The sequence below is a fragment of the Giraffa tippelskirchi genome, chromosome 1, assembly GCF_054371585.1.
Source record: "Giraffa tippelskirchi isolate mGirTip1 chromosome 1, T2T-mGirTip1v1.2.pri, whole genome shotgun sequence".
NCBI classification, from domain to species: Eukaryota; Metazoa; Chordata; class Mammalia; order Artiodactyla; family Giraffidae; genus Giraffa; species Giraffa tippelskirchi.
This window is the reverse complement of record NC_137275.1, coordinates 216,439,531-216,464,843: the sequence shown is the minus strand read 5'-3', so window position 1 is coordinate 216,464,843 and position 25,313 is coordinate 216,439,531. Positions and strand designations below refer to the sequence as shown.

Sequence of the window (25,313 nt, the reverse complement as noted above, 5' to 3'; positions counted from 1 at the left end):
CTGGTGAGGAGGGAAAAGTGAGCGCCCAAGATCTGTGGAAAGCGGAGGAGAGAGAGGCGAGAGGAGCCCTGAGCTCACGTGCATGATGGCTGAATGGATGGGCAGACACAGGCTGAAGAGTCAGAGGCAGGCCCCGGGTCTCCCCCCAGTCCCTCCGCCATCAGCCACGCATCTTCCAAAAGCAGGAAGCCTCCCCCTCAATGAAGCAAAGGTTGCTGGGAGCCCTCGCAGTGGGGATAAAGGGCTCCCACTTGGGAACCAGACATATCGGGGCTCCAATTCCAGCTCCACCGTGTGTGAGCTTTTGTGGGTGGGTCACATAAGTCCCCTGAGCCCTGGCTGCTCATCTGTAAAGTGGGAACCACACTGATAGAAGGCTGATGTAGGAATTAAACAATGGAGGTGACCGAGTCCTGCCCTGCTGTGGTGGATTACTCTGGCTTCCTAAACCAGGCTGAGGTCACGGCTCCTGTGGAGAGAACTGGGAGTCAGGCATGCCTCTCCTCACTCACCAAAGGCATCTGGAAACAACAGATACTCCTGCAGAACTCTCAGGCCTACGGAAGCTCCACATTCAGAAGTCCCCCTGTTTCTGCTATTTCAGAACCGGAGTTCTTGCTAACCACTGCCACATCCCCCTCATTCCAGAATGTTCACTATTCTGGTGGTTCTAAGAATTTGTAAAGGCCCACGGCCTTTGAGAGGCTCGTCCAAGCGACCTCCAGCGCTCCTTCCCCTCCTCACCTGCGCTCACCCTGAGAAGCGGTACATCTTGTCTTCTGCTCCACCCACGTCCGCACCACACGCCTCCGCCCACGATGACACTACCCACTTCCAACAGCCTCTTCACCTGGCACCGGATCCAGTACCAGGCTTCAGTGGGTTGGGGCCTGAAACAGCCCCTCTCTTTCTCTTTTAACTTTAACTTTTCATAAAACATTCTCTCTTGGCATCCCTTCTTTTTTAATTTTTTGAATCAACATGTGACTATATAAGCATTTGAAGAGTCAAAGGCAGAATACATGTGCCTGGTCCCCCGTGGTTTACCCTCACAGGAGTCCACGTTAGAGTATGCCTGCTTCCCACCCAGTTTTAAATGCAATTCCTCGCCCCTCCTCTGTTTCCACTAATAGCTTTGATAGCGTCTCTTTGATAGCTTCTAAGCAAAGGCAAATTCTCCGATTCCGTAGTGCTGACAGAGGCAGCAAAAAGCAGCCAGCTCCCTCCCTGGTCAGTGCCTTTCATTTCTCCAAATTAAAATCAAAATTAAAATAAGGAAGCAGAGTCTGCACAATCAAAGCTCCACTTGCCTGAGAATAAACCACCTCAGGGTCTGCGGACTTTCCTCCACCTAAAACCAAAGCAATCTTTAAATTCTATGATACCAACATTTTCCCTCCATTCCAGAGGCCTCATCACTGCCTGCCCCCAGCAAAGCACACACCAAGAAACCGCAACCACCAGGCTACCCGTCCACCTGCCCGACAGCCGGAGTCACAGGGCTCAGTCCTCTGTCCAAAGACATCCACTCCCCTGCGAAATCCCAGTGAGGGACACTGAGACCCAAGAGGCCAACTCCTTCTTCTGGGTTCCTGAGAAGTGGTCAGTTTTCAATATCTCTCCATGGCTTCACATGAAATGAACTTTGCTTCACTCTTCAGAGCAAACTTTCAAGACTTCACTTGAAAAGGAAGTCAGCCCCCAACTGCCTCAGATCTTCTGTTTTCCAGCCCAGACCCCAGATCCCCTGTGAGAACTCCCCATCTTCGGGTGGGAGTCCTTTCCTTGCCTGCAGCCCTGGGATGGACCTGTGAGCAGTCTTGCTCCCACGGCAGTTACCAACAGTAGAACCTGTTGAGTCCTGGGGGAGCATCAGCCCTGAGCCGCTTCCTGAAAGCCTGGCTCTTTTCTCACCAACAGCAGCTCTAGAAAGTGAAGCTCAAACATAGGACATTAAACAGAACACAGCCAAACCTTAAGCTACTCATTTCCCACAGCAGCTGTCTCTGTTGTTATAGACATCTGGGAGGTGTGGGGAAGCAGGGGACACTTTGGGACACAAGGAAACAATGTTCCCAACAGTGCACTCAGAAAAAATTTAATAATTAAAAAAAAACGTGGCAACAAACCTAGAAAACGAAGCTCTCATTCAGCATTCCTACTAGAGGCAATGGGAGCCAGTCTGGACAACAGAGGACCCACCAGCAGAGAATCTGTTATTGCATCAGACACTCGACTGATTCTCCCATCTTCACAGCAATCACATGGATGAATCCCACAGAGGCTAGTGAGCAAAACTCGTCCGAGCTGGGGGACAGAGTGGGGATTCAAACCCAGGGCCATCTGATTCCAATCTTGTGCTCCATCTACCAAACGGTGGTTGACCGGACAGGCTGCCAACGAAGCCCTCCACTGTCCACCAAAGCAGCGGCTGCCCCAGACCTCAAACTGGAGACAGGATTTCAGCTGCCCCCACTGTTGATTACATGTACTGGTGCATCATGGTGGTGGCCCTGCTTTGTTAAATATCACCATTGCTATATGAGCAGCAAGTTCACTTTGGAGTGGTTCAGAATCCCATGAGCGAGAGGGAAGAGAGACACTGCGGCCCACCCCCAGGCTGTGCTAAGGGTGTGGGAATGTTTGGAACCTCCAGATTGGAAAGAAAGCCTCCCCCTTTCTTGGAAGAACTCTTGCGGCCGAGAGCATGAGTCAGATGGGTGAGCAAGTGATGCTCCAGGGAGGTGAGAGCAACAGCGGCAGGAAGGTTTCAACACCCACTGGGAGGAGAGAAGTCACCCAGGCCGGCATGAAGGGTAGAGCATGAGGCCCGAGCCCCACAGCTCAGCTGGGTGGAACTCGGGAGTCACAAACAGCAGCTCCCTCTGCTCCCGGGTGGGTGTGACCCGCAGGCAGCCAGCAATCCAGCGCACAGTCAGCATTTAATTCGGCCTATTACTCATACCCTTTAGTTCCTGTCTTTGGAAAGGAGCCATCCCAAATTGGGCTGAACATCTACCAAAAGACAAAACTGGCCTCTGAGAGAGCTTGCATTGGGTGCTGAGTAGGTAGGATGGCTGATAGAACTATTTAAGTGACATCTTTTAAACACAGGCTTTTCAGCTTCTAAGCTGGGCTAGTGGCAGAACTTGTCTCTCCTTCCATCCCTAGCCAAGAAAAGTGACTTCTGTACTTATATTTAGAAGCTAAATTGTTAAGAGTGAGATTTTTAAATACAGTATCCCTTGTCACGCTTTTAAATGAGACGGAGATGTGGGCTCAGCAGGCTGCACCGTGTTCCAGAAAATCAGAGGAGCGGCTTGGAGCTAGTCAGTGGGACCGGCAGCTGCAGGCAGAGGGCGGCTGAGCACACAGCACGTTAACAGTGTACCTCTTGGCTTCTGTGCTTTTGGGTGGGTTACCGTTTGTGGACCATTCCACAAACCACACTTTTGAGAACACTGATCTAGACTGTTCTGCTTTCTCCTCAGTCCCATTTCATAGATAGGAACTGCCTCTGAATCGCAGAGCTGGAAACCTCAAAAAAAAAAAAAAATCCCAAGAAACAGTAAGAAAAAGCTCAATCCCCATGTACATCGGACATAAAAGGGAGCAAAAAGAGGGAAAGAACAGCACCAACCCCATCCAGCTGGCACTGGTCCCTTTGGTCATACCGATCAAGGGACATGAATTCACCTGGCACACCTGTGGGGTGGCCCAGCCCGCCCGCCCCCGGGGGGCTCCCCTGACCTTGGGCCGCTCTTCCTTCCTCAGAGCCACAGCTTCCAGTTTGGCTTCGTACTCGGCTTGCACTTGGTCCCTCTTCTTCAGCACGCTCTGTGGGCGGGAGAAAGGGAAGCGTGAGCAAAGTCATTGCTTCTGCACCCCGTACCTGCCCAAACCACCGCCACGTGCTTCTAGGATGGTCTGGCCACGGCCAACATGGGCTCTGTGTTCCCAGGACTCTCTGGTCGTGGCTGACATGGGCTCTGGAGAGAGCTGGTGGAAGAGGGAGAGGAGAACCATGCTCAGAGATGGAGCTTTCCAGCACAGTAACTCAGCCTGATGCTCAAAGTCACAGAATCCTAGGGAAGGGTGGGTGGGGGGAGCGGTGCCCATTCCACAGGGATGCGGATGAGGGGACCCTCAGTGCCCTGGTGCACAGAAACCTCAGCTGTGCCGGGACAAGGAGCCTGGCAGGTCCCAAGGGGGGATGCTATCTGAACTGTTAATGGAAAGTCTAAGTCATGAGAGTTCTTGTCTCTTTAATTCATCGAGTTGACCCCTGGTGGACTGATTTGCTCATTGATCCACTATTAGCCACGTATCTGTCCTCCACTCTGGGCCGGGTACTTGAAGAGCAAAGAGACACAGCTCGGACCTGAGGGTTCTGTCTACGGGAGACGTGTGGACGTGGAATGAGGCTGCTTGTGCTCAAGGAGCCATGGACGAGGCCAGAAGCCCTGTGACCACATGGGGAGACTGCCAGACCCAGCGCTGAACGGGCGCAGGAGCCAGTCTGGGCGGGACTAGGGGGAGGCAAGCCAGGTGCCCAGGATGCAAACTATAAGGAGACACTCAGACCTGGGTCCATGCGAGTACAAGGCTGGCACCTGAGTGTGACTCCCTAAGCTTATGCCCTAGGCGCCTCCGTCTGTCTCTGCCACTCAGACCCCAGCAGGTAGAACAGAAAAGCTTATGGTCAACCTTCTAGAAAAGCATGTTTCATCCAAGGGTTTCTTTTTCTTCTTTTAGTAGAACCACAGGTGGCAAACCAAGAGTAACAAGAACTTTCTTTGCCACTGACACAGAGGATGCAAACTGCTGTTTCTAATCTCACAATCTCCAGCAGAGCATGGAGTCTGGTGGGAGGGGACCATTCCTTGGCCACTGCAGTGGACACCCTCAGTCCGTACAACGTGCTGAAACGTGATGAGTGACTGAGTCACTGACCACGCTCTGGGGACAACCTTCTCGTGGAAGGCGTCAACATGGGGAACCTCAAGTTTCCCCCAAGTATTTACTTGGAGAAGTGTTTCACCATAAGAAGAATGTGAGGTAAGTTCTGCAATAGCTTTGCTTTTCATTGTTTTCCTCTCAGCTTTCTCGTAGGTGCTCTGAGGTCTCCTCCCCACACTCATCAGCCTCTGGGCCTAGAACCTTCTGCTGTGATCCAGAAGTTCTTCAACCTGCATGGACTAGCACATCGGCCGCTAGGCCCACGTGCCGACTGACTTCTTGAAATGTGGCTGAGGAACTGGATTTAAATCTTTATTTAATTTTCCCTAATTTGAGTTTAAACTGAAATAGCCACTGATGGCAAGCAGCTGTCGTACTGGACGGAACAAATCTATAAAGTAAACATAAAAGAACAAAAACCAGGGCTCCTTTCTAGATTTCAGAGCCGAAAGCATTCTAAATCTACTGGTCTGGTAACAGCAGTAGCTGCTTTCCGTGGGGACACAAATGTGGTTCCCTGGGGGGCCAGGAGGACAGGGGTGGGGGGTGTTGTTGAGGAATCTGGTTCTGCCTTGTACTCCCTTCACAGGATGCCTCACATGGTTTTGGGGAAAGCACGCATATCCAGGCTAGGAACAGGGCTCCACAAATGATGAGTTGTTCCAATGACACACCCGTCAGTGTGGCAAGAAATTCCCAGCCAAAGCTAGAAACGCTCTTAAAACGCCTTCAAAACACAGTAAGCACAGTGAGGGACACTTCCTGTCCTCAGTTCTGCTGAGAGTCTCAGGTCTCTCTGGTGAGGTTGCCCAGGCCCTCAGGCAGGGAGCGATGGTGAGAGGAGTCCTTCAACTCCACTCAGCTCAATGCGTCTCCTCTCCCTCCCCTCAAGGCAGATGAGGGGGCCACAGATCCAGCCACACTCCCCTCCTTCCTCAGGCCTGCTCTGGCCCCGAGGAGAGGTAAGGGCTCTACCTCCTCAGCCACTGCAAGCCCGGAGCAACCGGAACGCAGCCTTCTCCTCAGCCACTGCAAGCCCGGAGCAACCGGAACGCAGCCTTCTCCTGAAGCCTGAAGAGGGGCTCTGGGCTAGCACCCCTACCTCACTGGACTGCAGAAAAAAACTCACGACAACCACAAAAGCTCACAACGACCTTGCGGAAGTGAAAGGGTGCCGTCCCCACTTAACAGGCAAGAACACTGAGGCACCACGAAGCAACCTGGCTGAGAGCACAGCGGCGACTCACTCGGGCTTCTCTGCTGAACTCCAGAGCGCGCATGGCTCCCCAGCCTGAGTGCCATCCAGCCAGGGCTGCGGCTGGGAAACCTGTTCTGAATGAAGATACACTGCTGAAGACTACCGTCCTTGCTGGGAGCACTTTCGCACACCACGGGCGGTGGTCTGAAGGGACTGGCCTCCCTCCCGAAACAGCATAGGGCCCCGCCAACAGACCTGGCCACGCTGGCCTCTGGTTGAGGGGGCCTGAGCCTACAGTGGAGTGAAAGGGCCTTCAACGTCCTGGGTTGGCATCTGCAGAAAAGTTTCTCCAGCACCGAGGGATGTGCAAAAGACCTTTACCCTCTGAGCTTCTCACAGAGATCGACAGAGTTCTCTGATGCTAGTGGATATGGGGATACATGCGTTCCACCCTGTGTCCTTCTGCCTCTGGTCCGCACGGCCATTCCCACCCCATTTCTGTCTTGCCTTAACAGTTCTTCATTTACCCAAGTGCTGGAGATATGGCAGAGAGCAAAACACACAGAACCCTTGCCTTTGTGGAGCTTACATTCCAGGGAGGAGGCAGATAATACACAGATAAACTATAATCAACCTAAGAGTCTGGAAGGTAGCGCTAGGTGTCCAGGAGGACAAACGAAAACAGGAAAGGGAGCTGTGGGGCACTGAGGGGTTGGGAGATGGCGACTCGCACACTGGGTGGCCAGGGAGGACCTCGATGAAAGGAGACTTTTAATTAGAGACATGGAGTAAAGTTCTCTCAACGCTATCTATACTTTTAATGTAGAGCATTTCATCATGATTTCAAAATGGTCCCAGTAATCTCGAACTTCACTACTTCTCTTTTCAAATGCAGAGCGGGAAAAAATGCCTCCTTTCTTTAATAAATAAATTGCAAAGAAAAATAAATAGAGGGGGAGGGATTCTTAAAATACTTAAGAACTATATCAAGCAATGTATGAATTTTATTTATATTCCACTTTGGAAAAAGCCTAAAAACAGTGTCTGAGACAACTGGGGAAGTTGAACACTAACTGGATATTTGAGGAAATATTAAGGAAAAAAATATCTATTTCGGTGTGACTCTATGAACAAAGCTAGCGGAGGTGATGGAATTCCAGTTGAGCTATTTCAAATCCTCAAAGATGATGCTGTGAAAGTGCTGCACTCAACATGTCAGCAAATTTGGAAAACTCAGTAATGGCCACAGGACTGGAAAAGGTCAGTTTTCATTCTAATCCCAAAGAAAGGCAATGCCAAAGAACGCTCAAACTACTGCACAATTATACTCATCTCACACGCTAGTAACGTAACGCTCAAAATTCTCCAAGCCAGGCTTCAGCAATACGCAAACTGTGAACTTCCAGATGCTCAAGCTGGTTTTAGAAAAGGCAGAGGAACAAAAGATCAAATTGCCAACATCCACTGGATCATCAAAAAAGCAAGAGAGTTCCAGAAAAACATTTATTTCTGCTTTATTGACTATGTCAAAGCCTCTGACTGTGTGGATCAAAATAAACTGTGGAAATTTTGAAAGAGATGGGAATACCAGACCACCTGACCTGCCTGTTGAGAAACCTGTATGCAGGTCAGGAAGCAACAGTTAGAACTGGACATGGAACAACAGACTGGTTCCAAATAGGAAAAGGAGTACATCAAGGCTGTATATTGTCACCCTGCTTATTTAACTTACATGCAGAGTACATCATGAGAAACACTGGGCTGGAAGAAGCACAAACTGGAATCAAGATTGCCAGGAGAAATATCAATAACCTCAGATATGCAGATGACACCACCCTTATGGCAGAAAGCGAAGAAGAACTAAAGAGCCTCTTGATGAAAGTGAAAGAGGAGAGTGAAAAAGTTGGCTTAAAGCTCAACATTCAGAAAACTAAGATCATGGCATCTGGTCCCATCACTTCAAGGCAAATAGATGGGGAAACAATGGAAACAGTGACAGACTTTATTTTTTGGGGCTCCAAAATCACTGCAGATGGTGACTGCAGCAATGAAATTAAAAGATGCTTACTCCTTGAAAGGAAGGTTATGACCAACCTAGACAGCATATTAAAAAGCAGAGCCATTACTTTGTCAACTAAGGTCCATCTAGTCAAGGCTATGGTTTTTCCAGTGGTCATGTATGGATGTGAGGGTTGGACTATAAAGCTGAGCACCGAAGAATTGATGCTTTTGAACTGTGGTGTTGGATAAGACTCTTGAGAATCCCTTGGACTGCAAGGAGATCCAACCAGTCCATCCCAAAGGAGATCAGTCCTGGGTGTTCATTGGAAGGACTGGTGTTGAAGCTGAAACTCCAATACTTTGGCCACCTGATGCGAAGAGCTGACTCTTTGGAAAAGACCCTGATGCTGGGACAGATTGAGGGCTGGAGGAGAAGGGGACGACAGAGGATGAGATGGTTGGATGGCATCACTGACTCAATGGACACGATTTTGGGTGAACTCCGAGAGTTGGTGATGGACAGGGAGGCCTGTCGTGCTGCGATTCATGGGATCACAAAGAATCAGACACGATTGAGCAACTCAACTGAACTGAACTGAATAATGTGGTCCTTTTTCTTTTTTAAAAGAATGTTTGGGGACTTCCCTGGTGGTCCAGTGGTTAAGACTTCACCTTCCAAAGCGGGGTGTATGGTTTCGATCCCTGGTTGGGGAGCTGAGATCCCACATGCTGTATGGTCAAAAAACCCAAAAACATAAAACAGAAGCGATATTGTAACAAATTCAATAAAGACTTTTAAAAATGGTCCACATTAAAAAAAATTTTTAAGGAATGTTTGTATTTTAGAGATATGTATTTTTGTATTAAATGATGTAATGCCCGGGATTTGCTTTAAAATAAGCCAGGGGGTGGGGGCTGGGAGCAGGTGGGAGGAGAGCTAGAATAAGATGGAACATGAGTGGGCGAGTGTTGGATCAGGCTAATGGGTACATGGAAGTACACTTCCACTTTACTTTTGGGTATGTTTGAACTTTTCTATAATAAAAATGTTAAGCAATGAAAACATTAATACCTGTCATCCAAAATGTTTACAGAGCAAACTAATGACAGCCATTAAACAAAAGCATCTGGAAATTAGATCACAGATACTAGGTAGGCCAACAAATTTGTTCAGGTTTTTCCATACCATCTTACAGAAAACCCAAATTTACAGAAAACCAGAGTGAACTTTTTTGGCTGACCCAGTACATCCTGTGGTTTGGCTCTCGACATCTGCACTGGATTTTTTCCAAAGCACCATGGTGGTCAGGATCAACTGGAAAGCCTGACACCCAGGAAACAGGAACACCTCCCCTTGAGGAGGCTGTGGGTTCACAGACGTGGGGGCGGAGGAAAATGCAGTCCAAAAGCAGTCCTAGTGCAAATGGTCAGCATCTATCCCGAAGGCTTCTGGGGTCCGGAAGGTTTTTAAGCATCAAATCCTTATGTAAGAGGTGAAATGGGATTGAGAGAGCAAATGAAAGCAGTGGGAACAGCTCAGCCACACGGAGAGAATTACAGTACAGAGTGGCCTATGGTCTGGTATGCCTAAGGCTGACAGCCCAAAAGACCCAGGGGGAATCTGTGTATAATGATGAGTGTTCCGTAACAAAGAAGCTCAAATGAGAATAAAAATCAAACACACAAAACCAAACCAAGTCCAGACTCACAGAGAACAGATCAGTGGTTGTCAGAGGGAAGAAGAGTTATTAGGAGGGTTACGAAATGGCTAAAGGGGATCCAGGGGTACAAAATTTCAGGTATAAAATAAATAAGTCATGAGGGTGTACTGTATAGCATGGAGAACATGGTTAATAACACTGTACTAACTTTGTTTTGTGACAGAAGGTAAGTAAACTTATTTTGGTGATCATTTTACAATGTATGCAAATGTGGAATCATTATGTTGCACACATGAAACTAATATGTCAAATACACTTCAATTTTGAACATTTATAATAATTATAAAACATCTGACACCCAACATAGCCCTGTGGCCTGTCTTTGGGTGCCCCTCTATGAAAACATTTCCCTAAAGGCAAGAAAATCAGTCTGAACTTGATCTTGGTGACATAATGTGTGATTAAATGACCAAACTTAGATCACCCTTTCCAACATGCTCTTTTTTACACATTCATTCTTTGATGACAGACAACCTGTGAGTTAAATTTTCTAGGGCAATGTTGCTAATACTAAAACCATACATTGTGCCTTCATTTTAAACAGTATTTGTTACAGAAAATTTGAAAAATAAAGAAGAATGTAGAGGAGGGGAAAAGCATCAGCCATCTCATCTTTCAGGCAGGGCCTGTAACATGTTTCGTATTCACCTCCAGTCTTTTCTCTTGAATGACTCTGAAGCTCCCCCATTTCTCTGTTTTCTCTTCCTATTTTTCAGATATTGTATATCTGAAATATTAGATTATCTGGTCTGGTCCTCTCATTTTTATATATTTTTTCTCTCCAATCCTCCATCTGTCTTTTTGTTTCATTTTATAGTCATTTCCTTAACCTGTTCTTCTAACTCTTCTGTTTGTGTGTTTTTTTTTTGTTTTTTTTTTTCTTTTCATTCCTATCCTGATCGTCATTCCATGAGCTCTTTGCTTATTCTCTGGAATTTTAAAAATGCTTGTTTTATGGCTGTGACATCTCTTCTCTTTCTGAAGATATTAATGAATTTTTTTCCTGGAAAAGTTCTTCTCCATCAATGATGTTTTATGTTTTTCCTTCTTTGTATTTACTTGTATTTACATTAGAACCTTCCCTTAAATATTTGGTGAGCCTTTTCTGCACACTCTCCCAAGAGGGAAACACTAAAATCTGGTTGAAAGGTCTCTGATATTGAGGGCTTCCTGGCAGGTCTCTACGGGGACTCTGCTGGGTCCTTTCACCGAGGATTCCCCCTTCCCTCTAAGTATCAGTATATTCTAGTCTCTTCTCCCAGCCTGTTTAGATTTTTCTAAGAGGCCCTCCAATTCTTTCAGGGAAAGGTATAGGACTGAGAGCCGAGCAGAGGAAGGCAACTAAGAGTTTCAACATTTAGTAACCTTTTGCTCTTGATTTTAGGATTTCAGTCCCCACCCTCAACTGTGCCTGGTGTCTCTTGGAGCAGAGAGCCTCTATGGGGACTTCCCCAATGGCTCAATGGGTAAAAAATCCACCTGCAATGCAGAAGATACAGGAAGCGTGGGTTCGATCCCTGGGTTGGGAAGATGCCCTGGAGGAGGAAGCTGGCTACACACTCCAGTACTCTTGCCTGGAGAATCCCATGGACAGAGGAGCCTGGCGGGCTACGGTCCAAGGAGTCGCAAAGAGTCGGACACGACTGAGCGACGAAGCGGGTGCAGCACCGGAGAACACGCCTCCAGTTCCGCCCGAGGGATGAGGGGACGGAGGCCCCGTGTTTGCAAGGACAGAATCGGAAGCTCCAACTGCTTCTTAGACTCCTGATCAATCCTTCTCTTCAGCTCCATCTTTCCCTCAGTCCCTGAGGTACTTGGTGCTGCCAATTCTTAACCTTTCTCAAGGAGTCCGCAGCATAAACTAGGTGGCTTCTCAATTTCCCCCACAGTCAGCTTAGGCAGCTTTGAGTCACCTGAGTCTCTACCACCTTTCAATTCGCTTTTGGTTCCTAATTGTACTGCTGCTGTTTCCCTTCCTGCTGCTCTTTTTTTTTTCCCGGACTTAAGTCTTAAAAAAAAAAAAAATCATTCTGGAGTCATTCTGATTTTATGAAAAGAGGAAGTTTCAATATGTATCCAGTCAGCCCTAACTGGGAATCTCAAGAGTTTTGATTTTTATATTTTTCTAATTTTAAAAATATTTGAGATCATCACGTACATTGCTGCATCCTAATTCTTCACATTTTCAAGAAATCAGGCCCTCAGCCTATAGTCACTTTTGTTTAGGAAGGAGGACTTTTTTCCCCCTCAAATCAGCCTTCTAGAAAAATCTTTTTAGGTTTTGAAAGGCACCCTAAGTGGGCAACCTAAAAGCACACAGAAGTCACTTGACTCGTTAGCTCCACCTTGTGGTCTCTCGGGGGAAAAGGCGCGTAGGCCAAAGAAGTCATCGGACTGGACTTGGACTTAATCATATGAGTGAAGTTTAAGTCAGACAGAGAAAGATAAATATCATATGACACCACTCACATGTAGAATCCAATTTCTAAAAAATGATACACATGAACTTACAAAACAGAAACAGACATATATATCAAAAACAAACAAGGTTAACAAAAGGGAAACGTGGTGGGGGAGGGATAGATCAGGAGCTTGGGATTAACATGCATACACTACTATATATAGCATAGACAACCAAGAAGGACCTACTGTACCGCACAGGGAACTCTACTCAGTATTCTGTAATAACTTATATGGGGAAAAGGTCTGAAACAGGATGAATATATGTATAACTGAATCTCTTTGTTGTACACCTGAAACAAACACAGCATTGTAAAATCAACTATACTCCAAAAATTTTTTAAAGAAAAATTAAAAGTCAAGAAATCATATGGCAATGAGATAATCAGAATTTTTAAAACAAGCTGCCTTCCAACCCAAACTTCGTAGCCACATCTTACACCTCAAGTGACGATCAGCAGTGACTTCCACGTTATTGAGTCTGACGGTCACTGCTCATCATGCTCTTTCTAACAACTGTCTCTCTTGGCTTCACTAAGGTCCTCCTCTACTCTTTCTCCTATTACACTGACCACTCCTGCTCAGGCTCCTTTCTCCTACTGGTCCATCCCCCTAATTAGGTGCTAGACGGCTAAATACTGGAAGATACAGGAAGAGTCCTGGACTATTTGCCTCAGTCTCATCTCACTAGATGATCACCCCAACTCTCATAGATTTAAATGCCATCTATAAACAAATGACTCCCAAATTTCTATTCCTTCTGAACTCATAACCAGCTGCCATGACAACTCTACTTCAATGTCTAATAGGCACTTTTTTTAAACTCAGTATGGCCAAAACAACTTGATTCCCAACTGCTCTCCTCCAAACTTCCCCACCTCACTCAACAGGACCACTATCAACACAGTTGCTGAAGCCCAAAACCCAGGAGTCACCCTCAATTCCCTCACTCCTCACTTCACACGAACAGAGTGGCAAGTCTGGTTGGTCCTTCACACAAAACATACCCCGAGTTTGCTCACTTCTCCAAGCTCTACCGCTTGGTTATCTGCTACTTGGCTCCTGCAACAGTTTCCTAATGGTCTCCGGACCTTCATCTCTTTCTCGCTCCCTCTCCCCAACCCTTTCTCTCCACAATCCATTCTTCATCATTACAGCACTAGCTGTCTTTTTCAAGTACAAACCGTATCCTGTCATTTCCTTGCGTGAAACCAAATGGCTTCTCTTTTATTCCTAAGAACAAAATCCAGACTTACCAACTGTGACCTTTAAGACACTACCGTGTATCTCGTCACATCTCATCCTTTACTTATTTGACCTCCCCACCTCCCACCCACTCCCTTGCTCGACGGGCTCCGCTTGCATTGGCCTTGACCTTATCACTCTCTCCTCTGACTCTCATCTCACTAGTACCTCTGAGATAAGCATGCTCTCTGCCTTGTAGATAAACCTCCTACAAGTTATTAAAAATAACAAGATACATGTCGTACAATAGTTATATGTCTGTAAAGGTTCTAAATGCACCACGCTGTCAGCTTCAATTAAATATTCGCCGACTACCTTCCATGAATAAGGCAGTGTGAGATATGAAGTATAGGGTCCTTCCCTAACTTTCTTAAATAAATCTTCTCCAACCTCCTGGCCTGGTCATAACAACACCAGTGCTCCAAAAGCACTGCTAGAACTTTACTAAAGACTCTAACGTGTTCTCTCTCCCAGCCCATCACTATCATAATCATATCTTATATACATGCTGTGTATAGAATGTGAGCCCATATGAGGGGCTCACCTGCAGATGTCTATAGAGTGTCTGAGTCCTGGGCCTGAGGGTAACTTTGGTACCCTTCTCTCTCAAGCGTTGTTCACTCCACAGTATTCTTGGAAACACACATCTTCAACCACCAATCCAGTACAAGCTGTCTTCATTGTCCACCGAACATTATTCATCAGCTCCACATGGCCTCACAGTGCCCTTTTTCTGTGCGTTCTCTCTACCTCTGAAGGGAACAGAATGTACCGTGCCATAACGACACCTAAAGACAGACAGTGCGAGCCTCAGCCTTGGAAGGCAGGAACTGATCCAGTTTCTCTCGCCAACAGTAAAGACACAGATATAAGGTGGCTGCTCATTAGATCTGGGACCGTGGAACGGAGAAAAGATCTACCCGTGAGCCTCTGCTTCTTCATCTATAAAAATGAGCAAGTTAGCCAAGATAAACCTTGCCCACCATCATAGAAGTCCCCTGCAGCTACACTCTCCAACCAGTCTAAGTGCAGGCTGGGGCAGTTTCTAATGCAGACATTAAAGCATTTGACCCTGTACCTGAATGTTATCACTTCTGTCCTAAAATTTTACAATGATATGCTTTGGGTTGGTTTTCTGTCCAGTCCTTTTGCTGGGTAATCAACTTGTTCTTTTAATCTAAAGACTTATGCCCTTTGCTTTAGGGAAACTTTTTTGTATTGCTTCTTTCATAATTTCCTTTTCTCAGTTTTCTCTTTCAATCAGGAACTCTTATCAGTCAGATGCTGAACCTTTGAGATAAATCCTCTACATCTTTTATCATTCTTTCACATTTTCAGTATTTTTGCATTTTTGTTCCACTTTCCAACTACATTTTAAATTTGTTTTACAATACTTTCCAAGATTTCCTCAACGTCATTTTCCAACTGTGCTCTTCAATTTTATTTTAGCAATCATACGTTAACTTCAAAGAGCTCTAATTATTATTTAATTGTTCTCTTCTCACAACATACTGTTCTTAATCAGATGTTATATCTCAAACTCTCAGAGAACTCTAGCTAGCTCCCCCTCTAAGATTCTAGTAAGAATCTCTTCCAAACTTTCTTTTTTTTTTTTTTCATTTAATTCAGATACTTGGATTCACCATGTGTTCTTTTTACATGTTCAAGAAAGAGGTCAGTCCACATGTCTGATCCTGCCCATCTAGGAAGAAGGAAATCTAAGTGAAGTGAAGTGAAGGTCGCTCAGTCGTGTCCGACTCTTTGCAACTCCGTGGACTATACAGTCCATGGAATTCTCCAGGCCAGAATACTGGAGTGGGTAGCTGTTCCCTTCTCTAAGGTATCTTTCCAAGCCAGGGATTGAACCCAGGTCAACCACATTGCAGGCAGATTCTTTACCAGCTGAGCCACCAGGGAAGCCCAATACCACATGCAAATAGGCAATAACCAATTAGTTTTTGGTTAATGACAACAAAGAAAGTACCTAGGTGCACAAGGAGGGAGCCAGCTTACCTTCATGGAGTCAGAGTATAAAATATATTCCCTGAGCACAGGTAGAAAGTCTTCTGTCATGTCATCAGTCAGCTCCTCCAAGGCTGTAGAACAGTTGCCGATGCAGGCCGACACACCCTCCAGGGGCTCGGATAGCTCCCCCTCTAACGCGCTCCACGTGGAGTACACAGGCCCATATTCTCTCAGCTCTACAAGGTACTCTAAAGGGGGACGAGAAACCAGTTGAGATCTGGCTGGGCAATAAACTGTGGAAAATTCTGAAAGAGATGGGAATACCAGACCACCTCAGCTGCCTATTGAGAAATCTGTATGCAGGTCAGGAAGCAACAGTTAGAACTGGACATGGAACAACAGACTGGTTCCAAATAGGAAAAGGAGGACATCAAGGCTGTATATTGTCACCCTGCTTATTTAACTTATATGCAGAGTATATCATGAGAAACGCTAGGCTGGAAGAAGCACAAGCTGGAATCAAGATTGACAGGAGAAATATCAATAACCTCAGATATGCAGATGATACCACCCTTATGGCAGAAAGCGAAGAAGAACTAAAGAGCCTCTTGATGAAAGTGAAAGAGGAGAGTGAAAAAGTTGGCTTAAAGCTCAACATTCAGAAAACTAAGATCATGGCATCTGGTCCCATCACTTCAAGGCAAATAGATGGGGAAACAGTGGAAACAGTGGCTGATATTATTTTTCTGGGCTCCAAAATCACTGCAGATGGTGATTGTAGCTATGAAATTAAAAGATGCTTACTCCTTGGAAGGAAAGTTATGACCAACCTAGACAGCATATTAAAAAGCAGAGACATTATTTTGTCAGCAAAGGTCCATCTAGTCAAGGCTATGGTTTTTCCAATAGTCATGTATGGATGTGAGTGTTGGATTATAAAGAAAGCTGAGAGCCGAAGAATTGATGCTTTTGAACTGTGGTGTTGGATAAGACTCTTGAGAGTCCCTTGGACTGCAAGGAGATCCAACCAGTCCATCCTAAAGGAGATCAGTCCTGGGTGTTCACTGGAAGGACTGATGCTGAAGCTGAAACTCCAATACTTTGGCCACCTGATGCGAAGAGCTGACTCATTGGAAAAGACCCTGATGCTGGGACAGATTGAGGGCAGGAGGAGAAGGGGACAACAGAGGATGAGATGGTTAGATGGCATCACCAACTCAATGGACACGAGTTTGGGTAAACTCCAGGAGTTGGTGATGGACAGGGAGGCCTGGTGTGATGCAGTTCATGGGGTCGCAAAGAGTTGAACATGACTGAGCAACTGAACTGAACTGAAAAGGGGAAGAGAAACCCGTTGAGATCTGATAGGCAGCAATCACTGGTATTACTGACTCAATATCTACTGCAGCAAAGAGCTCTCTGAGCATGCTTCCCTTTAAACATAGCACTGTTTGTAACAGAATATCTTTTACAATCTCTGTAAGCTGATGTTACAGCTACCATCATAACATCAATCAACTCCACTCCATAATGGGAACGTCACGCCTCTGGGTAATGGGAGCCAGCATGTCTTCGAGGGGAAAGTGCTGGGAGTGACATCCACCAAATATCTTCCAAAAACCTACTCACCTACCCTACAGTGCAGCAATATTTTGACGGCTGTGGAAGCAGAGTTTCATACAGGTTTAGGGAGATGTTTTCAAAAGGAAAAAAAAAAAGAAAATCAGTCACGATGGAAAAATAATGGAATTTTAGGAAATACCTGATATAAGAAAATGTGGTCTTACATAGGCAGACTCGCTTTCTCACTCAGGGGTCACCCCAACACCTTGGGCCCATCAGAATTTACCCTATATGATTTTTAGGTGTGGATGGTACCTAAAGCCATCTCTAAAACCTGCAGGCCCACATGAGACCAGCAGCAGGTAAAGGAGAATTAAAACACAAAGAACAGGGGAAAATGTTGTTTTATTTGTCCTCACAAAGAAAATCTGGCCATCAATTGTCACCAGGATTCTTGCTATTATGATAAAACATTGCTGCCATTTTTTAGTAACCAATGGACTGCAGCTACCGGGGAATCCTTTCCTACGTTTCATGTCACACGCCAGCATGATCACTAATACTGTTCAGGTGTGTTTGGCCTACACGTGTGTAAGAAGACAAGAGGCCCCCACATCCTGGGATACAGAAAAGCAAGTGGCCATGAGAGGGGTGGGGGTGAAGCAGTGGCAGCAACCAGGAAGGTTAAAGGAAGGCCTCATAACTCCTTGGGTCAGGAAGAGTGGGCTTGAAATGAAGCCAAGGCAAGGCAGGTGAGTCAATTTCAAGTTTGAAACCTCCTCAGGATCAGAACTTTGGCAAACACCGGCTGTCCTTCTGAACCGCATTTCTGCCAGAAAAGATATTTAAGTTCAATTTTTAAGTGATCGTCCCTATGGATGAGAGAGAGGATGGCATCCAACCATCTCATCCTCTGGCAATGGAAGAAGGGAGGTTGAGAGAGAGAGAAAACTAGAAAAGCCTAGTGGCTCAGAGTGGCTGTTTGCTGTGGGGAAATCAAACACAGGATGAAATGCAGGGCTAGGGATGGAGTACAAAATTACACTCTGGTCTTAACTACCTCCCCTGCTCCTTGTATATATGTGTGTGTGTGTGTGTTGGTTTTATGAGCATAGTGTGGCTTGGTTCTGCCACTCCAGCATTTCAGCAGTTTGATTCTGCCTGCCACATATGAGTGCCATTTCTGCAAACGTGGTCTGCGGGCCTGATCAAGAACTTGACAGACAGCTCACCTATTTCTTCCTTGATGATCCGCTGGGCTATTCGATCGATGGTTCCCAGCTTGAGCGCAAACGTGTCTAAGTACTCGCCGATGGCTGCAAATTCGAGAGGCCGACTTCTCAGCTTGTAGCCGCCAGCGACATGCTTGACCGACTCACCCACTCGAGTCAGCAATGCCATCCCTTGCTTCTTGTGGGCGTTCAGGTCCTAAGGGTGACACACAAACAGACAGACTCAAAGGGCTCACCCGCTCACACGGCCAGGACTCAGTAAAGCAACTTCACTGGGCAGTTTCCTTCTGGAAATGGAGGACTCAGAAAATAAGGGACTGGGGACTCCCCTGGTGGTCCCGTGGTTAAAAGCCCACCTTGTGATGCAGGAGATGTGGATTCAATCCCTGGTAGGGGAACTAAGCTCCTGAATGCTGTGGTACAACTAAGATGCCACACAGCCAAATAAATAAAATTTTTTTTTTTATTATTAAAAAGAAAAACAGCTGAATTAGGTAAGGCACTAAACATACACCCACAGACACACACACACAGACACACCCTCTCCTTTGTCACTGCGGCCACCACGCTCACACCCCTGCACCATACACTAGGTCTCTTTCCCCAGAGCTGGACTCCTACATTTCCAATAAGGAACACTGACCCAGCACGCTTTCCTTTAATCACAACTGTTTAAATACAACTTTTTTAAAGAGTCCCTTTCTCCTGTACAAAATATCCTAAATTGTCTTTAGGAGCAAAATTCAAGAGCTGAGATTCATTCATTTATATCCAACCGAAGCCATGTAAGGGAAGTAGAGGGTGGGAGGCAGAATGCAGTGACAGGAAAGGCCGTGCGACAAAACCCAGTCAGTGCTCTCTGATGTCAGAAATCAGGAGCGTGTTTACTCTAGGGAGGAGGAGGGTGGGAGTGATTGCGAGAGGGGACCTCCAGGGTGCTGGAGATTTTCTATCTTGATACAGGCAGCAATCACAAAGGTGTGTTCATTTTCTGATCATTTATTGGGCTATGATTGGCATACTTATCTGTACGTGTGTTCTCCTTCAATAACAAAACTGAAGACATTTAAAACATCAGTTCATCTTGCTTAGCCCACAGATAAAAACCACACATACAAAAAAAAAACAACAAATCTTCCTACTTATCTTTCACACAAATTCCTAGTGACCAGGGATCCAAGCTTTCTCCTGCTTTGTCCCTTTATTCAATAAAAATGATGAAACTTGAGGGCTTGCCTGGATGAAGAACCTGTAATCTGGGTGAAACAGGTGTTGTACTTCTGGGGAACAGGGGGGACTTAACTTTGTGTTTACTCTGGAAGAACTGTGCCTGGGGAGCGGTTCACCAGGAAATATTCCTTTTTTAAAAGGAACACTAGTTTGAACTGTGGAGGGAAGGCTTCCAGCAGGGAAAAGAGAAGATGAATGTCATCCAGGAGGCTGAGCGCCAACTGAGGTTTGGGAAAACCAACCAACCAACCGCAGCACTGGAGGACTCTGTCACGTGGTCTTCACTGTCTGGAGAACGGCATTCCCTCTAAGGCCTTTATGTCAGGTGATGCTGTTTGTAAATATTTCTCAATTTGGGATTTTGAAAAAGAAAACTGGAAAGTACCTGGACCTCAACATCCTTGCCAATGTGGGGTGAATTACCTACGGCCTGAACACGAGACTGGGGTGCGTGAGAGTAAACGGACGGGGCGTGGAGGAGAGCTGGCACGAGATGCGGAACACGAGCTCTCACTGTTGCAGACAGGCAGCGTTGAGCACCTCAGGCTTTGGACCAGTTCTGCCCAGAGGGAAGTCCAGAGGATAGCCGGGGATGGCCGCCTGGAGTCTGCTGCATCCCATTGGTTTTGGGTTGTCGTGTTTTCATTGCCATTTGTTTCTAGGAATTTTTTTATTTCCCTTTTTATTTCTTCAGTAACCTTTTCGTTATTTAGAAATGTATTGTTTAATCTCCATGTGTTTGTGTTTTTGACAGCTTTTTTTTTTCCTGTAAGTGATATCTAGTCTCATAGTATTGTGGCCAGAAAAGATGCCTGATATGATTTCTATTTCCTTAAATTTACTGAGGGGGGGGATGGCCAACTTGAGTCTGACTATGTAGCATCCAGCACCTGTGTTCCTCCTAACTCTTTCCCTGGCAAGTGCCTGGAAAATGCCCACCTGCTGGGAACCTGGCTGCAGCGAAGTAATGCTAAACTCCTCTTGGTCAGGCGGTCCGATACCCATGGAAACTGTGGCCTCAGGAGCCACACAGACCCAGTTTACATCCCAGTGATGCCAGCTGAACTCATGCACACACCCTGAGCTTCAGTCTCCTCACCCGTGAAATGAGACTCTGAGCCAACACTCAGGACGTTCCTGTGAAAAACGTCCTTACCAAACACTCAATGAACATTCTTGCCCTTTCATGCCCACTGTTGATCAGAATGGCCTCGTCCAGTAATATTGCTGGTAAGTGTTCGGGAAAACATCTCTGCTTTTGGCAAGTGAAAACAGTCTAACTTCCTCAGCTGCTGCAGGGGGATATTTCTCCTGAATTCTAACACGGAAACCATGCCAGGGCAGATGAGCACCAAGAAAAAACACGAAAGACACAAACCCAGAGCAATTCTATGCCGTCCACTAACTACAGGTGCGACCTGGAGAGATCGGAACAGCTTTCAGGGGCGAGTATGGGGAGGAATACGAAAGAGGCTGCCCCACCTTGGCGGTAAGGAAAACACTGAAGTGCTCATTGAAGGAGAGCACAGGGTGATCTGTAATTCTTTTCAGGAATTTATCCAAAGCTTTTCTTCTGGTCTCCACAAACTCTTCTGAAAATCGATCCACGACACCTTTCACCACAAACTTCTCGGGGAGTGGCTACAACGACATGAAGAAACATATTCAGAGTAATTGATAGGGAGGTGCAAAGAAAAACTAGGCTAGCACGTAAGTCCCGGGACCCATCCGTCAAGAACGGTCTTTCTTAAATCAGTTAGGGCTTTATGTAGTCATCAGTATAAACAAGTCTGAAAAAATGCCGATGGAGTAAAATTACAACTACACTGTCAATTTCATGATAATAATAAAAAAAATGACATAGTAGAGCATCTGGAACACCAAAAATAGTCAGGTAACATCTACCAGTAAATCCAGTTGTTATCTTTACGCCACTGGATGCACAGGTGACAAAGTGGAAAAGTTAGGGGAAGATAAGAAAGTCAGGAAAGGAGCCAGACACAAGCCAAATTATTTAAATATCTTAAGAGTCTACTTCCAGTTTAAGGAATAAAAGAATTTGGTAAATGAAAAAATAAGCGTATTAGGGAAACCCCTGTGTCTGTAAAATACCCTCTTTTCCAAAGCCCTTTTTTTTTTGTTTAGGTTTATGTTTAAAAGTTCTTAATAATATAACTTCCTTTACTCCTTAATCAAATTTCTCCATTGTATTTACTTTGAGCCAATATTGTGGGCAATTTAATATTACCTGGCCGCCAAGGGATCTTTGAGCTTTAACCTATTTCCGTAGCAGCTTCTATTAAAAGGTTTTCCTCATCACTGCCACCGCAGGGAAAGAGAGTATCCACTAATGCACAACTTGGAAGTGTTTTGATTATGAAGTGTTAAAAGAACATTTCCATTTTAAAAAGGTTAAGTGACCCAGTAGACATTTGTCCAAAGAAGAAGTACAAATGGCCAAAATGCACATGAAAAGATGCTTGACATTATTAGTCGTTAGGGAAATACAAACCAAAATCACAGTGAGATACCACTTCACACCCACTAGGATGACCATAATAGAGACGAAGAAAGACAGGAAAGGAAAAGAAACAGCAAGGGTTGATGAGGAGACCGAAAAACTGGAACAAGTGTTTAAGTCTGCAATCTCCTTAAATTCTGTAATATGCCTATAAAGAAATTTTTTTTTAAGATATAAACCCTTAACCACATGTATGCGCACACACACATACACGAATGTTGAAATAAGATACATGAACAAGAACTTAGCCCCCAAAAGTAGAATCCTAAGCACTTAAGAGTGGGAAAGCCAAGAAGCAATCCAGATTTTATAACACAAGACATTTTAAATATTTAGGAATTGGTAATACCAGCAGCCCTGGAAAAGAAGCCCTTGGGTATGAGAGAATTCAACAGCCTCAACCTGAAGTGCTTTGGAAAGACCATATGTTTTTGATCTCAAGAGTCAACACTCTACTGGGTACCACCTTTGCCTCCATGCCTCAGCTTGCTACAGAGAACATCCCCGTGCCCAGAGCTAACCATTCCATCTGTGTCCACTAGTTCACTGTCTCGCACCTGTTGTCATCAATTAATTACACCTTCGCTGCTGTTTGTCTTCAACATCTGATCTAGCTCTATTCTGAGTCTACAAAAACATGGTTGGTTCTCTTGCTACTGACCATGAAAAAAAAAAAATCTACCTCTTAACTTTATATCTTCTCCACTCTCCTTCCTGTCTCATTCAACCTTTTTGAAAAGAATTATTTATCTTTACTTTCACTCTTTCCCCTTGACTTCTCCACCCCTAACCTTTCTTCACCCCAAAACAAAGCCATCTGTGGTACTGCTTTCAAGGCTGCATTTCTCTGCCCCATCCCTGCCTAATGCAGAAACCACTCTTCTCAAGATCATCAAAACTTTCTAATTACCAAATCCAGTGATATTTTTATCTCATGAGTCCTGCTGAGCATACTCCCATCTGCTTATGCTCAACAAGAATTAGGGAAAAGGTCTAATGAGCAAATAAGTTGTTAGGTGTGCCTCATTTCACATAACAGACAACTTTCTGAAAAGAGTTATCCATTCTTCAGATTTAGTACCTTGAACGTGGCTTAATGAACCAAAGAAGCTTGCTAGTTAAAGGAACCTGGGAGTGAATCCTTCTGCAAACAGAATTTCCTTCTGTAATAAGCAATCTTATCATCAAATGTCTGTGGCTTCATAAATTTGTTTCTTTCCATTTCAAGCTTCCTTAAAAGAATACATCTACTCTCTTCCTCACACTTATAATTACCTACTGGCTTGTTTATGCATACGAATCTGAAGTGAAAGTCACTCAGTTGTGTCTGACTCTTTGTGACCCCATGGACTATACAGGCTATGGAATTCTCTAGGCCAGAATACTGGAGTGGGTAGCCTTTCCCTCCTCCAGGGGATCTTCCCAACCCAGGGATCGAACCCAGGTCTCCTGCATTGCAGGCAGATTCTTTACCAGCTGTGTCGCAAGGGAAGTCCAAGAATACTGGAGTGGGTAGCCTATTCCTTCTCCAGAGGATCTTCTGGACCCAGGAATTGAACCCAGGTCTCCTGCATTGCAGGTGGATTCTTTACCAACTGATCTATCAGAGAAGCCCATATAGGAATATGGATTGCTGGTCAAGTTGACGGCAACTATACCCCGTAAATGAAATAATACAAGTGAAGAGCTCAACACTGCTTCCAGCACATGGTAGATGTCAAATGAATGCAAACTGTTTGTAATAACTTGTAAATTCTGAGGACAGAAAGCAAAAAAGGAAGCGGACTAAACAGCAGAACTTCCATATATGTTTTAAGCCGAAGTATTTTTTAAAAAATATCACCTGGGATAATATTTCAAATCCACTAGGATGGCCATAAAAGGCGGGAAAGAAAGGAAAATCACAAGTGTTGGCACATATACAGAGAAACGGGAATTCTCATACATTGCTGGCAGGAATGTAAAATGGCACAGCCACTGGCACAACAGTTGGGCAGTTTCTCAAAAACTTAAACTTAGAATTACCATATGATCTAGCAATTCTATACCTTGGTATTTAGCCAAAATCACTGAGAGCAAGTTTTCACACAAAAACTTGTACAGCAAATGGTCAAGCAGCATTATTCATAATATTTGGGCTGGGGAAAAAGAAGGGATTGGAAGTGATTACTTAATGGGTATGGGGCTTCTGTTTGGGGTGATGAAAATATTTTGAAATTAGATAGTGATGGTGATTGCAAAACATTGTGAACATAATAAAAGCCACTGAATTATACACTTTGGTGAGTTTTATGTTATGTGAGTTTATCTTAATTAAAAAAAAAAAATTGAAGGATGGAACCAGATATCAGAGAGGAGACGAGACGCAATGCCACTGGCTTTGAAGATGGAGGAAGGGGCCTGAGCCAAGCAATGCAGGCAGCCTCCAGAAGATGGAAAAGGGAAGAACAAATTCTCCCCTAGAAACTTCGGAAGGGATACAGCCCCATATATACCTTGATATTAATCCACAAGACTGATTTTGCACTTTTGACTTCCAGAACTATTAGATAAAAAAATGTTGTTTAAGTCACTTTTTTGAAAAAAATTCACCTGGTGTGGGGATGAGGGCGTGGGTAGGGACAGAGATGGAACAAGGCTGGTGGTGAGTTGATACGTGCTGAAACTAGGTGATGAGTACATGAGGGCCCGCTGCACTGAATCGACTTTGACATTCCCCATAATGAAGTTTGTAAAAAACTATATATGCATATATATGTTGGAACCTTCAAAAATCCTATTTGCAAAATGTTACAATAATCTATTAAATATATCAAGGTTTAATCTTAAAACATTTACATTTTAGAGCACTAAATACTCTGGTAAGGCACTTTCATATATACCATACTTTATGTTAGTTTATAAGAAAGTATTTTATAACCTATGAAACAAAAGTATAGTAGATTGTAGCAGAAAAGCTACTGTTTCTGGGTAGGAAATCTGGACGAAGATTTCAACCGCTCAGTCTTTATGTGTCCAATGTCCTCTTGTCATTTTTTTAATTGCTTCTTCTTTGCAATTTGACAAATATTTACTGCATAGCTGCTACATGACAGAAAACTATTTTTCCTATTCATATCAAACTAACAGAAAATATTACTCCTAACCAAAAATAAGTAACAAACAAATAAAAGAGCATCAAGATTAAAAGGGAATCTTAGTCATCTGAAACAACATAG

At 44.9% G+C, this 25,313-nt stretch overlaps 1 protein-coding gene across 10 annotated transcripts in view; it reads right to left on the bottom strand.

Moving 5' to 3' along the window:
* Positions 1-25,313, bottom strand: part of SNX30 (sorting nexin family member 30) — a 117,104-nt gene that overhangs the window by 24,139 nt on the left and 67,652 nt on the right. For all 10 annotated transcript variants that reach the window (XM_081527079.1, XM_081527101.1, XM_081527094.1 and 7 more), the window contains 4 exons: positions 21,057-21,215; positions 18,345-18,540; positions 15,598-15,797; positions 3,751-3,837 (listed from right to left, as the gene is read on the bottom strand). In XM_081527079.1, coding sequence (XP_081383205.1) covers positions 3,751-3,837; positions 15,598-15,797; positions 18,345-18,540; positions 21,057-21,215 — 642 coding nt within the window. The remainder of the gene's footprint in view (positions 1-3,750; positions 3,838-15,597; positions 15,798-18,344; positions 18,541-21,056; positions 21,216-25,313) is intronic.